The sequence below is a fragment of the Cryptomeria japonica genome, chromosome 11, assembly GCF_030272615.1.
Source record: "Cryptomeria japonica chromosome 11, Sugi_1.0, whole genome shotgun sequence".
NCBI lineage: Eukaryota > Viridiplantae > Streptophyta > Pinopsida > Cupressales > Cupressaceae > Cryptomeria > Cryptomeria japonica.
The window spans coordinates 337,742,978-337,759,798 of NC_081415.1; the positions used below are offsets into that span (position 1 = coordinate 337,742,978).

Genomic DNA, 16,821 nt, shown 5'->3' on the forward strand with positions numbered 1-16,821 from the left:
TCACTATTCCACAAAAAATACCCTATTAGATGGTGGAAATGGCATGAGAAGGATATACCAAAGTTGAGATAGCTTACCATAGGCCCTCACAAGATGTTAGTTCCTTTGCTACATAAAGGAAATTGATCCTCCTATAACTTTATCCTTACAATCAAGAGGAACAAGCTTACCTTTCTATGAGCGGAGACCCTACTTGTAGTTCATTGTGCCTTGAGACCCCAAGAATGGCGGACTCCCAAGTATCAACACGTTGGTATGTTGATTCTGATGTTAAACAATTCACAGGGCCAAAAGGGGAGAAGATTGTCTTAGGAACCACAGCTTGACATACAATGTGACCTGGATTCAAGGAGCTCTTTCTTTTTCTTTTATACAGTTCTTTTGGTATTGATAGCTCAGATGAAGCATAATTGTACTTAGTACCATACTTTTTCCCTCTGTTATGTTTATTGAGTTTGGACAATGAAATCAAAAATAAAATTGTTTTATTTTTTATTGCTGCTATATTTCTCACTTATCAGTCCCTAAAAAATGGCCAGTAGACTGCTGTCCTGAAAAATGTCCTAGCTTCCTCATCCCTGAAATGCCGTGAAACATTGCAAAAACACTAAATTGCTTTTCAGTCTTCAAGCAGAGACTTGATTGCCCTAACAAATCACTTGGAACAGATCCAGATTGTTAGCAGAAAACAGTGCCTGTTGCAACACCACATTTATCATGCCAATAAATGCTTGCTGTAAGCTAAATGTCATTGTCTAGATTTTCTTTCCATACAAAGCATTCATTTATTAAAGCCCATAGGCTATTGAAAATAATGGGACAACAAATATAAATTATGTTAAAAGTTACAAATATCATAGTAAACAATAAAAGCATATACCAACATGGCAAAAGCCCGCTGAATTTCAAATTTTCCGAAATGAAATAAATTATAAACCCCTACGTACACAAAGTCAGGCAGCTCCAAGGGAGCCCACATACCATAACAAAATCAAGAAACTATTAATCATTTTTGCTAAGTCAAGCCCTACGTTTCATCTTTAATTGTTACACAAAGACTTCAACACAGATCAACTAAAAGGCTAGCAATTGACTTATATAATAGCAACAAAGAGATAGCAAAGAAAATCCTTCAGGGATGGAATCGTGTAGGGCAGCGAGAACAGAACTTGCAAGATTCCTAGTTTATCTCACTTTAATCTTGAAACACCCCAAAGAGATCCCTGCCCTATATAAATGCTAACCGCATGACACTCAGCACTCTAAGCATAAACACTCCGTAAAAAGCACAGAAATGCCAACTTTGTAATAACAATCTGTTACGGGACTTGCAGTCATTTCTAAATATCCATAAATACAAATTGTTATCTTCCCTTCAAAATTTGGCATTAAGAAAATGCAGAGCACTTAATTACAGAATTTGGGCACAATTCAGGTGGCAAGGATTCAGCATAAACTGTGCTTATGTTGCCATGAATGCAAAGGGAGGTTTAAGAACTCAGTAACTCAACCAATCAGATTAATGTCACATTGATACTAAAGGTAACTTACCAGTTAAAACTGTAAGAGATGAATTTGTCATAATTAATAGAACAAAATAAATTAAAATCAAAAAATCAAAACACTCATCATGGTGAACCTTCAACTATGGCCACAGTTTTTTGTCATCGAGTGTCTACCCAACAGTTTGTGTACTGAAGTAATTTGGTCATCCTGCAGAGAACCAGATTATGAATTAGCAGCTACAAATATGCCCACCTCTCTGGATCGTAATTCATCACAACCCCTTCGTAAAAATATTACATAGATAAAATTAAAAGGTAAATGAAATGGAACAAACTATGTTCCTAAAGCAATATTCCAATTACAAATAACAAAATAGAAAACCAACAGACCATGTTTCTAGACATATTCCACATTCAGAAAATTCAAGGTTGCAACTTCAGCTTACTTTGCTAAACCTAAAAACTTCACCACCGTGCTTGAAAATCACAAGAAAAAACACAAACAAATTTCTGATGCCAGTACTTTCTGGTAACTTTGTTCAGACTCCCATCAAACTAATTGTGTATCATTTGAAATGCCAACAGATACAAACATGAAGGAAGATACTCAATAAGCACAACACAGATTTTCCAATTCTGTGCATTAGATATCTTTGGAGGTTAATACACCATATATACAGAAATCAATTCAGAGTTTCATTCAGCAATTATTTTCAGGCACTAGTCATTTTCTCCACATTGACGAAAGTATCCCCAGCTCACAACTAAATATTAAAGGGCACATTTATTTTTTAAACCTTCTGCTGTTATGGAAGTAACGTTAATATCCATATGCAACATTTATTGTGACACGTTAAGAATAACATAGTTGCAAATATATTAAGTGATTATGCAAAAAAAGAGATAGAAAGTGCAATGATCATTTTAAATAAGCACTGATTTTATCAGCCTATTAAACAATTATAAGACATTCATATTCAATGCCAGGCCTTATTTTACCAGTTGCATGACCTATCTTGAACTAAATAATTGAGGCATGCCCATTTTCTTCGGACGTAGAACCTAGGCATAGGGAAATCCAAAATTCACATTTATTTGTGTGCATAGGTGTCATGGGTGTTACTCTAAAAAACTTACAAAACCTCGAAGTACAATTTTGGACCGTAGGATGACACCCTTCCAATTTGATCATTAAAATTCTGATCTAGCTTCCAACTTCTCTGCAGCCAAGTTGTTTACTAACCTTTCTTAGATCCTTTCCTTGACATACAAGATTCTTAAGCATTTGTAGTATTATAAGCTCCATCTCCCACACATCTCTTGTCAATTCAGTTTATCTAGTTTAATAATAAACAGCTCCTCTTGAAGATGTGTTACGAGATTTAATTCACATCTTTCACTGCAACACAAAATAAAACAAATGTGCGTGCAATAGGATTGCTCTACTACTTAGAAAAAAAAGCTCCCTGTAAATAGAAACTAACCTATAAATAGGCAACATGTAATTGTTTATTTATATTTTTTATAGTATTTTCTAAGACAGTTCATATGATCATATTGAATAAAATTTAAAGGTCTTTTTTCAAGTTAGCCTAAGGTAAATAGGCTGAGACCCTCTTTCATGTCCGGACAAGGATTTTTTGTTTTTGGACTGAAAACAAATCCTGTGACTACATGCTTATGTTGTTCAATTAAAATATAGACAAAGCAAGGCAAGTATACTTGCATTGGATAGGTGTAAGCATATACCTGAGATTTGCATTCAATGCTACAACTGTTATAAGTAAAACCTGAGATTTGCAATACAAAGCTTTCAATAGTTATTAAATTTTAATTTATAAAAGCACATACAGAAACATTTCAACCGTAATTTAAAAGCAAAGCAAGCATAGTAAATTCTATTGAATGATGAATTCTAGATTTAACAATAACACTCGGTGAACATAATTTTAGCAATAGGTTGGCTTGACGATGTTTTTATTAAACTCAGTGCCAATAGGTACTTATTTCTATTGTTTGCAAAGCATTGCATGAAAATAAATGAAAACAATTAAGTTATTAACTATATTTTTAATCTAACTACAACTGTTTGCATGGCATGCAAGCTTTATTACAAAATACTCCACTAACAAGAAATCCACTACATGCGATTGTTGATTTAACTAACAATTAAAATTATTACAATTTATCCCTTAAAAGCTCATGTTTCTTGCATGACAATCTACAAGGAGACAACATAAATATAATCGACTGTCTCATATATAGTGACTTAGAATTAGTGCCCCTAAATGACTCTGTTGATGTTTGATGAATCTTCTCCTCTATTTTGATTATGGTGTATACTTTTAAACAAATACTATGAAACCTTTATCCATGATGACGTCATTGAACTTGAATTTTAAGGGGGCAGAGGGAATTCCTGTTTGAAAAACAGCCTCTTTAATGTATTTCATCATTTTTCCCTCACCATCTTGAACGTTCTTGAAAGCTTTTTTTTTCAAAGATGCACAAGTAATAACCCTTTCTGAGTTTTGATCTCAAAAATTTATTTTCTTTATCCCCACTCACACCTGAACACTAAGGTTTTGCATTCAAAATTTCATAAGCAATTTCTATATATACATGTGCCTATATGCAAGCAAAACCTACATTTATTTTCTATATTCATGCAAGCATGCCTCCACAAGCCATGATTTCATCCAAAAAAAAAAAAACATTCATTAGACAAGCACACGACTAGGGTTTAGACAATTATTTTATCAAAATGTGATTATCGGGTGGAAATGTTTGGATGATTGTGCCACCTGATTTGTGTGTTGAATGCACTCATCTTTTAAGGTATAAATCACTGATAAACTCGTCCCATTTTAGAGCACAATTTCACTAGGCATGAATCACTGATGAACTCGTCATATTTTACAGCACAAATTCCTAATGAAATTGTCATTTATTAGGAACGATTTTTGCATGCTATTACAAGCTGATTTGAGCAGTGAAAAAGACTCTTTTTAGTATTTACCATTCTGACTAGGCATTATTTACTTAATATTTGAGATGATCTTAAGCACAATTTCTGATTGCTGACTGTCACTAAACCAAAAAGAAAATTAGGCCATTTTTGCCAACTTCCATCTAGGCATGATTTTACTTATTATCATTGATTTCAAAAAATATGATTAAGTCTAAAGAAAATACTTTTATTCATATTTTTTGTCTATTGTACTGATTAAGCTACCAAGGATGTGCTTCCTCAATTGTCTTTTATGGCACAATTGCATGCCATTCACCACCAATTCAAAAAAATGACAAAATATCTCTGAAGTGTGCTAAGTTTATATTTTAAACTTAAAAATGATTCAATCATTTTGATCACCAAAATTCATGATAAAAACATTGTAACTAGATTGCCAATGTATAGCATGATAAACTGATTTAACTTCATTGTTAAAAAGACTCCTCCAAGACATGATTCATTCTAACTGGCAAGCTTACAAAGTTGCCTATAGTATATACATTCTTTTGCAGCTCCAAGTCACAACCACCATAGTAAAGAACTTCATATTTAAATTAGAATATTATGACCAAAATCAATCTATGAGAATTCTTTAGTAAAAATACTGGCCATAACTTACAACTTGACTGAAACTACTATTACTGACTTTAACTTAATACACAGACAATTGATTAATATGATGGCAAACAAGCATAATGTAGCACAATTCATCAAATTTTGTTTTGGGTACAACTCTATAGAAACCACAGTCCATACTTGCAACATAGGAGAACTACAGAAACTTTAGTTTGACAAGTAGACTAGTGCCTTATCAGTTGGGCAATGGATTCACTTATATCTAAAGATGAGCATTCCGAATCACCTAACACAACATTTGCATTATGTAAAGAGAAACACAATACTACATTACAAATACATCATGAATTGGGAAACACAACACAAAACAATATAGAAAACAAAGCATTTTTTTAACAAATACAACCCAGGGGAAACTAAGTGGGTTACTTGACCATTTACATGTTGGGAAAAGTGGAACCCTTTTATGTTGAGAAACTGATTATGATTGCATAAGCATAAAAGCATCCACAAAAATTTCTTAAAGACCCAAGGTTGAGTGGGTAGGAATGATCATGAAACAAAAAATTCAGCACAAACTGCTTGATATGCATTGGATCCAAATGATCATCTTCCATAAGAAGAAACCTTTCTAACAAGTGAAAATAATGCATGCTTCCAAAGATTTCTAGCAAGATCCTATCATCGGCGCACTATTGTAGAATAGTAACCACCACATATCGGATTTTATCCTATTAACCTATGTCTTTGCTATGCATCACCCTAAACTCAATTCAAATATCATCCTCCAAGAAAAGCTGAAGCTATTTAAAGAAAATCTCACTCACCACTCTTTGACTTGTTGGATCCACATTTCACATCAGTTGTGCACCTAGTGGTTGGAACACTTCTTGATCCTCATCAAATGAGCCTTTATTTGACTAAGCCTGAGATTCTGAATTTGAGAGACCATCAAGGTCTAAATCTTTAAGCACTAGATCATAATCAGGATGCACATGTTGAAAAATATCCATCATTGTCGACAAACTTTGCCATCCATCCATCTTCTTCTTCTTCCTTGATATATTCTACATTCTCTACATTTCACTCTTTCATACTTGTAATTCTGTTCACATTCTACTTCAACAACCAGTCCCACAAACTAATTGAGGGGTTGTGATTTTTCAGTATCTTTGTATTTACTAATCATAATTGGATGTTCTATGATAGTGTCTTCCCCCATGTGTCAAAACAAGGTAGTCTTGGGCAGAATTCACCATCAATGAATCATTACTATATTTTGTGGCAAACGTTTTCTAAAATAGGTTCATTGATAATCACTGAATGTTCAACATTAGCTTTCTCACTATTACGCATAGGATCTATGTAAGGCCCACCCCAACCAAGCTTTGATTAACTTCGTTGACCATGTTTGACCCTACTAATAAGTGCTATAATTCAATAGGATGGGCTATGTTAGACAGATAGATTTGGTGAGAAAAGTAAATGAACCAGGTTACGGAATCATTTCACCTTGAGGTGTACATTTTTATGCATTATGGATTTAGAATTTATAGGATCCCAGGATTTGGATAACATTGACGTATGTTGATGCTTCATTTATATGCGTTATGATATAGAACTCTATATGATTCCATAATAGGATAAATTTGAGATAATATATGTCATTATTGGATTTGCAGGACTTCACTATGATGATAGAAATAGGATGTATGTTTTATGTATGGATTAAAATTATGAGGATTATGATAACTGCATATGTGGATTTATTTGGAAATAAGATGTATCGATTTGTTTAAATGTATATGGTATGCAGAGTGTTTGACGTGTATTCTTATTCATGTGTTTAAATGTTATATGAGGTTATTTGGAAGTACTAATGTGTAATTGAGATGCGCAGGAAAAATTATCCATGTGACCATGGAAATATTATGGAGAACCAAACCTAGACCTATGTACGTTCGTAAAACCAGGGTTTGTCTATTTGGAGAGACAACACCCCGTTTGTATCATATTTTATTTTGTGAAAGTAAATGTGCATGTGCGTTAGATTGAATTTATTTATTTGTGTAAATCCGACAAGAGACAAAATTTCATGTGTAATTTTGTATAAGTATTTTATTGTGTCACTTGACACATGCGTGGATTTATGTCTTGATTTTCGAATTGTCTCTTGGAGGGAGTTGTTTAACCATAGCTTTTTCAAATAATTTAATGTGGTTCTATTTTTGCCATGGGTAGAGAATCTTTGGGGTGGTCAACTTAGGTTTGACCCGAAAGTTAACTTCAGAGGGGTTTAAAAGGGGTTAAATGGACACCTAGGGGTAGTTTAAAAGTGTTTTCTAGAGCCCATAAGATATACCTAAGGGTTAGGAGTAATTTTAGGCATGTGACAACTCCCATGTGACTATTTAGTCACCCTAAAAAGTGAGTTTTCTAAGATGTGCGAAAATTGAATTTAGAAGGCAACATCTAGGTTAGTTAACTTTCCTTTTTAATGAGGGATCTCTTTTGAGCTTTTTTGGACTTTTTCCTTTTTCAATTTTAGAAACCTGTGAGAACTCTCACTGAGGTCTTCTTAGGCAAGAATGTGAGATTTTGCGGGTAATCACCCACTCTCCATTTTTGGAGACAAGGCAATTTTGAAAAAAAAAAAGAGATTTGGTGTAGGAAATTTGGTTGACTATAGGGAAACAAGTTTTGTGGATTTGGGTTGCTCATCCTCAACTAGACTAGCATACCTTTGGGCAGTTTGAAGGTTGGTTTATCTTCTCCTTGTATTATTTCATGTTGCATGATTATGTTGAAAGATCGTTTGTGTGGAAAAAAGTTGTTCTCTTGTATTTTTCTTTTGGAAAATTATTATGCGTTTTGTATTTTTATCTCTTGTATGAAAACTGTGTTTTGGGAGTAACCAAGGCCTCCTACTCTTGGGAGAGAGGATGGTCTTGTGGGTGGTAGAAGTGACAGCCCTCGAGTGAGAGGCTCTCGTTATGAGAGTGATCACAAGGGATTTTATGTGACCTTTGTTGCATGGCTTGTTTATGCATTTGGGGGTCATAAGGAGGGAAATAAGGCATGAATGCCTTGGGGGGCATAAGGATGTGGGGGTTGTTATACTTATGATGTATTTGGTTTGCCATGAGGTGGCTATATGCTTTACCATACTTGCAGTCTCCTCGGGGTACTTGGTCCACTACCACCTTGAAAAGACATCACAATGTGTGGTGTGTTAATTGTAACTAGAGATATAGGGGTTCGGATTGCCTTAAGGCAACATCCGAACCCCATCTTAAGACCGGGTCCTATCCTAGGGTGACGTGACCCTATTCATTGCCACACTAAACTCACGCCATTTAACATTGGCGCCAAAATCCAAGGAGGCCGACTTACATTTGAAAGAATAAATTATGCATACAAGTAAATGAAAATTTGCAAGTCAATAGTCAATCAAGTTCGATAATATACAAGGCGATTTAAGCTCTGCTGTGCGAAGTCTTAAGAAGGGTGCGAACTTAAGGAAGATTGAGAACTTGTTCAGCTTGGTGCGAAATTGTCCAAGAGGACATAGTGGATCTTGATGCAAGCCTTTGAAGTATACAAGGAACAGATCTGATATGTGCAGATCAGATTCAAGCTAAGTATTGTACTTATGTTTAGAGGAGAATATATAATCTGACCTGTGGGTCTTTCATGCTGGGTTTTTCCTCCTTGTCGGAGGTTTTCCCAGGGTATGCTTGTTTGTCTGCTGTTTCATTTCTGATTTATGTTGGCTTATTAAATACTGCAAATCTGATTACAACCTAGGGCATAATCAAATATATGAATCTGATTAACATACCTAGGGTTTAAAATAACATGGTATCAGAGCTATAGGTGTCATTAACCTCTGATTTTGGCAAATCAATTGTTGCATATAGCTGTTGTTTGTGTTCAAATTAAAGATGTCAGGTTTGACGGCTGAAGATAGGCTTGAGAGAGCCACTGATTTTGCTGCTTGGAAAGTTCGTATTCTATTGATCCTTGAAGAAAATGATCTACTGAAATTTGTAGAAGAAGAAAGGTTGTCTCCTCCAGAAGATGCTGAAGAGCTGAAACTGTTCAAGAAAGATTCCCTCAAAGCTAGAAGGATCATAATTGAGTCCGTCAAGAATCATCTTGTCACTGTCATATCAAAGTTTGTATCTGCCAGAGAAATGATCAAACACTTGGAAGGGATGTATGAAGTCAACAATCTCAGCAGGGCTCTTGCCCTAAGACAGCAACTTCTTCACATGAAAATGAAAGAAGAAGACTCAATCATAGCCTACTTCATGAAGATCAATGAACTAAAGGACAAGCTAAGCACTCTTGATTGCCAAATCTCAGATAAAGATCTTGTTATGATTGCATTAAATGGCCTACCCGATGAATGGAAACCATTCATTCGTAGCATTGGTGGAAGAGCAGATCGTCCCAACTTTGAACGTCTTCAATCTAATTGCATCGAAGAGGAATCTCGAATTGAGGTAAGAGGAAAACTCAAGAACTCTCTCAAAGATAATCATGTTCTCTTATCTAAATCTAGGAAAGGTGGTCATTGGAAGAAAGAGAAGAGAAGCAAAGATTTTAGATCCTCCTCCTATGATCCAAGGAAAAAGTCAAGAGATTCCTCCCACATTCGTTGCTTCAGATGTGACAAATATGGTCACTATGCCAGAGATTGTCAGAATGACCCAAAGGAAAGGGAAGCCAACTTAAATGAAGTTGCCGAACAAAGTGAAGACTACCTTCTTATCTCTGCTCTTTCCAGCAATGTTCCTACGGACAGCAATACGTGGATTCTTGACAGTGGTGCCTCCAGACACATCTCAGGATTTCGTGAGCATCTCTCAGATCTGATTGAAAAAGACACCAATCTTCATGTAGTAATCGGTGATGATGCTCGATACTCGGTAAAAGGTTCTGGCACTACCTCTTTAAAGCTAGATTCTGGTATTTCCTTACAACTCTGTGATATTCTCTTTGTACCTGGTATTAAAAGAAATCTTATTTCCATTTCGGCTTTAGAAGATAAAGGTTTGCAAATAGCATTTTTTGAAGGGAAAGTACTCGCTTGGCCTAAGAAATCTAATTTCAAATATGCTCGTATTATTGGAAATAGATGTGATAGTTTATATAAGCTTGCAGCTAATCCAATTCAAGCTCTCATTCATGAGACCCCTGAATCATGCGAGCTATGGCATAGAAGATTGGGTCATCTTCACTTTCAAGCTCTTCCCACTCTCGATAAAATGGTCAAAGGTATGCCTAACCTCAGTTTATCTCATGATGATACTTGTAAAGGTTGTGCAATGGGTAAGAATGTAAAGAATCCCTTTCATAAAAGCGATAGTAGGGCTAAAGAAAGGTTAGAACTTATTCATTCAGATTTATGTGGTCCTATGTCTGTGGCATCTCCTTGCGGTTTCCTATATTATGTTATCTTCATAGATGATTTCTCTAGGAAAACATGGATCTATTTTCTTAAAACTAAAGAGTCTGAAGAAGTCCTAAACAGATTTAAAGAATTCAAAGCCTTAGTTGAAAATACTACAGGAAATCGAATTAAATGTTTGAGGTCTGACAATGGAGGTAAATACACCTCAGGTAGCTTCTATGACTTTTGTGTTAAAGCAGGAATTAAGAGGGAGTTCTGTGTTCCCTACAACCCTCAGCAAAATGGAGTTGCTGAAAGAAAGAATAGGACCATTGTTGAAGCTGCAAGAGCCATGATACATGATCAGGACTTGCAACCTTTTCTATGGGCAGAAGCATCCAAAACCGCAGTTTATATTCAAAATAGATGTCCTCATCGAGTCCTAGAGGATGTGACACCTGAAGAAGCCTTTTCTGGAATCAAACCAGACATCAGTCACCTAAGAATATTCGGAAGCCCTGTGTATGTTCATGTGCCTAAAGAAAAACGAACCAAGCTAGATCCATCTAGAAAGAAAGGCATCCTAGTAGGATACAGCGAATCTTCCAAAGCCTTCAGGATCTACATTTCAAGTCAAAGGTATGTTGAGTTAAGTAGAGATGTAACTTTTGAAGAAGATATTGCTTTCAAAAGATCTAAAGGTTCATTAACCAACTATAATGATATGGTGATGGAAAATCAAGATTCAATTGTTGATGCTAACCCTGAGTTACAGGAGGAGTCTACTAATCTTCCAAATCAGGAAGTTCAGAATGACTCATCAGAACCCATGCAATCTACCGATATTCCTCAGGATATTGTGGTCTGCAAGAAGAGACCACTTTGGGTTAGAAATATGATTCAAGATGCTGAAGGGTTTGCTGCTCCTAGAGGAACTTTCAGAATAGAAAAAGTGTTCAAAATCACGCCAACTACATTTTTGTGATGTGCAATATAATTGAGTCTGAACCCCACAATATCGGAGAAGCTATGTCCCATCATGCTTCGAAATTAGCCATGGATGAAGAGTATGGGTCTATCATCAAGAATAATGTCTGGGACATTGTACCCAGACCCAAAGGTAAGTCTGTCGTTTCTTCTAAATGGTTGTTTAAAATTAAACATAATGCTGATGGTAGTATTGAAAAATATAAAGCTAGATTTGTAGCACGTGGTTTTTCTCAAAAGGAAGGAATAGATTATGAAGAAACCTTTGCCCCTGTTGCTAGATATACCTCTATTAGGTCTATAATAGCTATTGCTGCAGCCAAAAGTTGGGAGCTGCATCAAATGGATGTTAAGACAGCGTTCCTTAATGGTGTCATTGAGGAGGAAGTCTATATTGAGCAACCAGAAGGTTATGTAATCCATAAAAGAGATTCTCATGTTTGCAGGTTGAAGAAAGCCTTATATGGGCTCAAACAGGCTCCTCACGCTTGGTATGAAAGAATTGATAAGTACTTACTAAGTTCAGGGTTTTCCAAGAATGATGCTGATGCTAACATTTACTTGAAAGTTTATAATGATGAGATGCTTATTTAGTTTTGTATGTAGATGATTTATTTCTCACGGGTGAAAATAAATTAATCATGAGATGTAAAAAGGAATTAGCCTCAGAATTTGGAATGAAGGATTTAGGTCTAATGCATTACTTCCTAGGGTTAGAAGTATGGCAAAGAGCTAATGAAATCTTTCTAAGTCAGGGAAAATACACTATTGATATTTTGAAAAGATTTAGAATGATAGATTGTAAACCTATGCGTACTCCTATGGAATCTAACTTAAAGAAGTTAAGTGTTTCTGCAGCTAACTCTGATTTTGCAGATCCCTCTGAGTACAGGCAGTTGATTGGCTCCCTGATGTACCTAGTCAATACTAGGCCAGATATCTGTTATGCGGTTAATGCTCTCAGTCAGTTCATGAGCTCACCTAAGCATGTTCACCTGGTTGCTGCCAAGCACATTCTAAGATACCTACGTGGCACGATTGGTTATGGGCTGAAGTATTCACTTAATACCCCAACTCTCCTGAAAGGCTACTCAGATTCAGATTGGGCAGGAAGTGTCAAAGACAGGAAAAGCACTTCAGGCATCTGCTTCAATTTGGGCTCCGCAGTAGTCTCTTGGGCATGCAGAAAGCAATCTTCGGTAACATTAAGCACTGCAGAAGCTGAATACATTGCCGCATCTGTTGCATCCAGAGAAGTAGTGTGGCTTCGTAAGCTCCTTGTTGGATTATTTGGTCAAACCAATGATCCCACCACCATTCATTGTGATAATCAAAGCTGTATAAAGATGTCAGTAAATCCTGTATTTCATGATCGGTCCAAACATGTGGAAACACACTATCATTACATTCGGGATATGGTGCAGAGAGGCGCCATTCATCTAAAGTACATTAGCATAGATGAACAGATTGCTGACATCCTCACCAAACCTTTATCCAGAGTGAAGTTCGAGTACTTCAGAGATAGACTTGGTGTCATGGAAAACGGAATCCTGATTGAGAGGGAGCTTCAATCTCAGTGACTATGTGTAGCACTTTGAATCATTCCTTGTGTGTGTGCAAGAATGAATTACATCCAATCTATGCTTGTGTGCTAGATGGATAATTGTAATAATGTAAAGACCCACTGGTGTATTACACTTTCTATGCTTGTGTGCTAGAACCATCCTATGCTTGTGTGCTAGGTGGAAGATGTAATTCTATGCTTGTGTGCTAGATCCATTCTATGCTTGTGTGCTAGATGGAACTTAAAGGTTCAGATCAGTGAAACAATGATCGGGAAAAAATCGCGATCGATCGCGATTAATCGGGAATCGCAGAGGGTCGCGTTTTTTTCCCCGAAAAAATCGCGAAATACGCGTTGACCGCGGGTCAACGATTTTTTCCCGTTTAAACGCGATTAAACCCGATTAATCGACAGGTATTAATCGGAAAAAATAAAAATCGCAATTATTTGCACGAAAATCCTAAAAACACGAAAAAGGTGCAAAAGTTTCGGAAAAAAATCTACAAATGGACGCCGCCTCCCTATTGTTTTTCGTCCAAAGTTTGCAGGTGGGAAATTTGAAGTCCGTTCGTAATTATTCGGGCTTCCGATTTTCCGAGATTGATTGTCCGAGAAGGAGATCACCAAGCCGGACTGTTTCTTACAGTTTAGCGCGCCGTCACTGCATTCATCGAGCCTTCCAGGTAGGGTATTTACAGTTAAATTTTTGTTTTACAAATTTTGTTTTTATAGATTTTATTTAATATTATGTTCGTTTTATTTAATTTCTTAGTTTAAACTTTATTTAATTTCTTAGTTTGTTTTAACAGTATATTAAATTTAACTGTTAAATATACTGTTAAATTTAACAGTTAAATTTAATATACTGTTTTATTAAATTTAACAGTTAAATATATTTAACAATATATTAAAATTTAAATATACTATTTAATAATTTAACTGTTAAATTTATTATACAATATACAGTAAATTTAATAGTTAAATATTAACTATTAAATATATTGTATATTGTCTAATAAATTTAACAGTTAAAGTTAAACTATATAATAAATATAGTTTAATTTAATTTATTAGTTTGTTTTATAGAATTATATTTAACAGTATATTAAATTTAACTTTTAAATTTAATATACTGTTACATTAAACTTAACTGTTACGTATATTAACATGCTGTTAAAATTTAATTGTTAAATTTATTAGTATATATTTAACAGTATATCAAATTTAACTGTATATATTTAACAGTATATTAAATTTAATATACTGTTAAATATATACAGTTAAATTTAATATACTGTATAAATTTATTAGTATATATTTTCAGTATATTAAATTTATTTACTGTATATATTTAACAGTATATTAAATTTAACTGTATATATTTATATACAGTTAAATTTAATATACTGTTAAATATATACAGTTAAATTTAGTATATATTTAACAGTATTTTAAATTTAACTGTATATATTTAACAGTATATTAAATTTAATATACTATTAAATATATACAGTTCAATTTAATATACTGTATAAATTTTCAGTATATTAAATTTAGTAACTGTATATATTTAGCAGTATATTAAATTTAACTATATATCCCTCAAAAGTTTAAGATTGAGTGTAATGTTTTTACAGATCTGATTCTTGATAATGCCGCGTCAAAAAGACTTTGCATGGACACATTGCACAGCAGTTCCGGGTAGCACGAAGGTCAAGTGCAATTGGTGTCTAGAAGAGATCAGTGGTGGAATTTATCATTTCAAATGGCATTTGTCCAAAGAACGAGGAAATAACACCGTGATATGCAAGGCATGCCCTGCAGATGTCTCGTATCAGGCAAAGCAATCTCTTGACGGGATTGCTGAGAGTAAGGCCAAAAAGGCAAGAATTGGGGTTGAACTAGGTTCTAGTTCTGCAGATCCCAGGATGAACCATTTGGGTGAGGAGGATGGTGAAGATGGGAGTTTCAAGGAATCTGGGTCGACACATAATTCTATAGCACGTGGACCAAACACAGGTGGAGGAAACACTAATGCTTTCTTCCAACCTCGTACCACAGCAGGATCACAAACCACTTTGGAGAGTACAGGATGGAGGAAAACTGTCACTGAACAAGCAAAGAAGGCAATTGCTAATTATTGGTACTCCTCTCACACGGCATTTCATGCTTCCAGAAATCCATATTGGCAACCCATGATAGATGCTATTGCAGCTGTAGGTCCTGGGTTTCAAGCCCCATCTTGTGAATCATTAAGGGTTGGTATGCTGAAAGATGCAGTAGAGGATGTTCAAGATGTTGTTAAACAACATCGATTGCAGTGGGCTAGAACTGGTTGCAGCATCATGTCAGATGGTTGGACAGATAGAAGGAACCGAACTCTCATTAACTTCCTTGTCTCTTGTGAGATTGGCACTGTTTTTTTGAAATCTGTGGATGCATCTAATATGATGAAATCCACAAATGCATTGTTTGAGATGTATGACGTGGTAGTTACAGATGTAGGGCCACAAAATGTGGTTCAATTTATCACAGACAATGCTGCTGCTTGTGTTGCTGCAGGGAGACTTCTGACAGATAAATATCCTTCCATGTTTTTTACACCATGTGCAGCACATTGCCTTGATCTAACCCTAGAGGACATTGGAAAAATTGAATGGGTTAAGGCGGCATTTCAAAAAGCTCACAAGGTTACCAAATTTATTTATAATCACACAAGGGTTTTGGCTATAATGCGCTCTTTCACAGGTGGCAAGGAGCTAGTTCGACCAGGAGTGACAAGATTTGCAACATATTTCCTTGCATTACAAACATTATGTGAACAAAAAGGTAATTTGAGGCGAATGTTTGTTTCAGCTGAGTGGATGGAGTCTGGTTTCACAACTCAAGCAAATGGCATAGCAGTGGCAGAGTATATGTATTCTACCACATTTTGGGAATCTATTGAACAAATTGTAGAATTTTCAGAGCCTTTAGTATAAATCTTGAGACTAGTGGATGGAGATAAACCCCCCATGGGATATGTGTATGAGGCCATGGATAGGGCCAAGGAGGTGATAAAGAGTAAGCTGGAAAATAACAGGGATAAGTATATGCCGTTGTGGGACATAATTGATAGGAGATGGGATGGACAAATGCACACTCCTCTCCATGCTGCAGGATATTTTCTCAATCCTCTGTTATTCTATAAGACTGACTTCCTAGAAATTGATGCTGAGATCAAACAAGGCTTCTTCAAGTGCATGGAAAAAATGTTTCCTGACTTGGAAAAATTTGATGCGGCTACGATAGAGCTGGAAATGTACAAGCATGCTAAGGGCTTTCTCTCTTCTAGGGCTGCTATACAAAGCAGAAAGACAATTCAACCAGGTAGACTCTATAAACTTTTGACAATCTCTTTATTTTGCCAACCACTAAGTTTGTTAAGATTATAAGATATTCTTAGTCTTACAATATCATCTCCATATAATGTGTTTTTCAGCTGCATGGTGGGCTTCTTTTGGAGATGAAATACCAAATTTAAGGTGGATGGCGGTGCGTATTTTGAGCCAACCGTGTAGCTCATCAGCTTGTGAGCGTAATTGGAGTGTGTTTGAACACATACATTCTAAGAAACGCAACCGCCTATCACAACAACGGCTGAATGACTTGGTATTTGTTCATCACAACCTCCGCTTGAAGATAAGGAAAGCTCAAGGTGAGAATATTAATATATACTTGCAGTTTTTTGAATTGTATTCACTATTCATTGATTTTTCATTTGTAAGGGAAACACTAA

The 16,821-nt window shown here is 35.5% G+C and overlaps 1 protein-coding gene across 5 annotated transcripts in view; it reads right to left on the bottom strand.

The window, feature by feature from the left end:
* Positions 1-1,263: 1,263 nt before the first annotated feature.
* The window catches only part of LOC131074919 (uncharacterized), a 158,081-nt gene continuing 142,523 nt past the window's right edge, over positions 1,264-16,821 (bottom strand). For 3 of the 5 annotated variants that reach the window (XM_058011660.2, XM_058011676.2, XM_058011687.2), the window contains 2 exons: positions 3,255-3,295; positions 1,264-1,713 (listed from right to left, as the gene is read on the bottom strand). In XM_058011660.2, the coding sequence (XP_057867643.1) occupies positions 1,665-1,713; positions 3,255-3,295 (90 nt within the window). In that variant the 3' untranslated portion in view covers positions 1,264-1,664. The remainder of the gene's footprint in view (positions 1,714-3,254; positions 3,296-16,821) is intronic. The other 2 variants (XM_058011667.2, XM_058011682.2) reach the window with 1 other exon arrangement.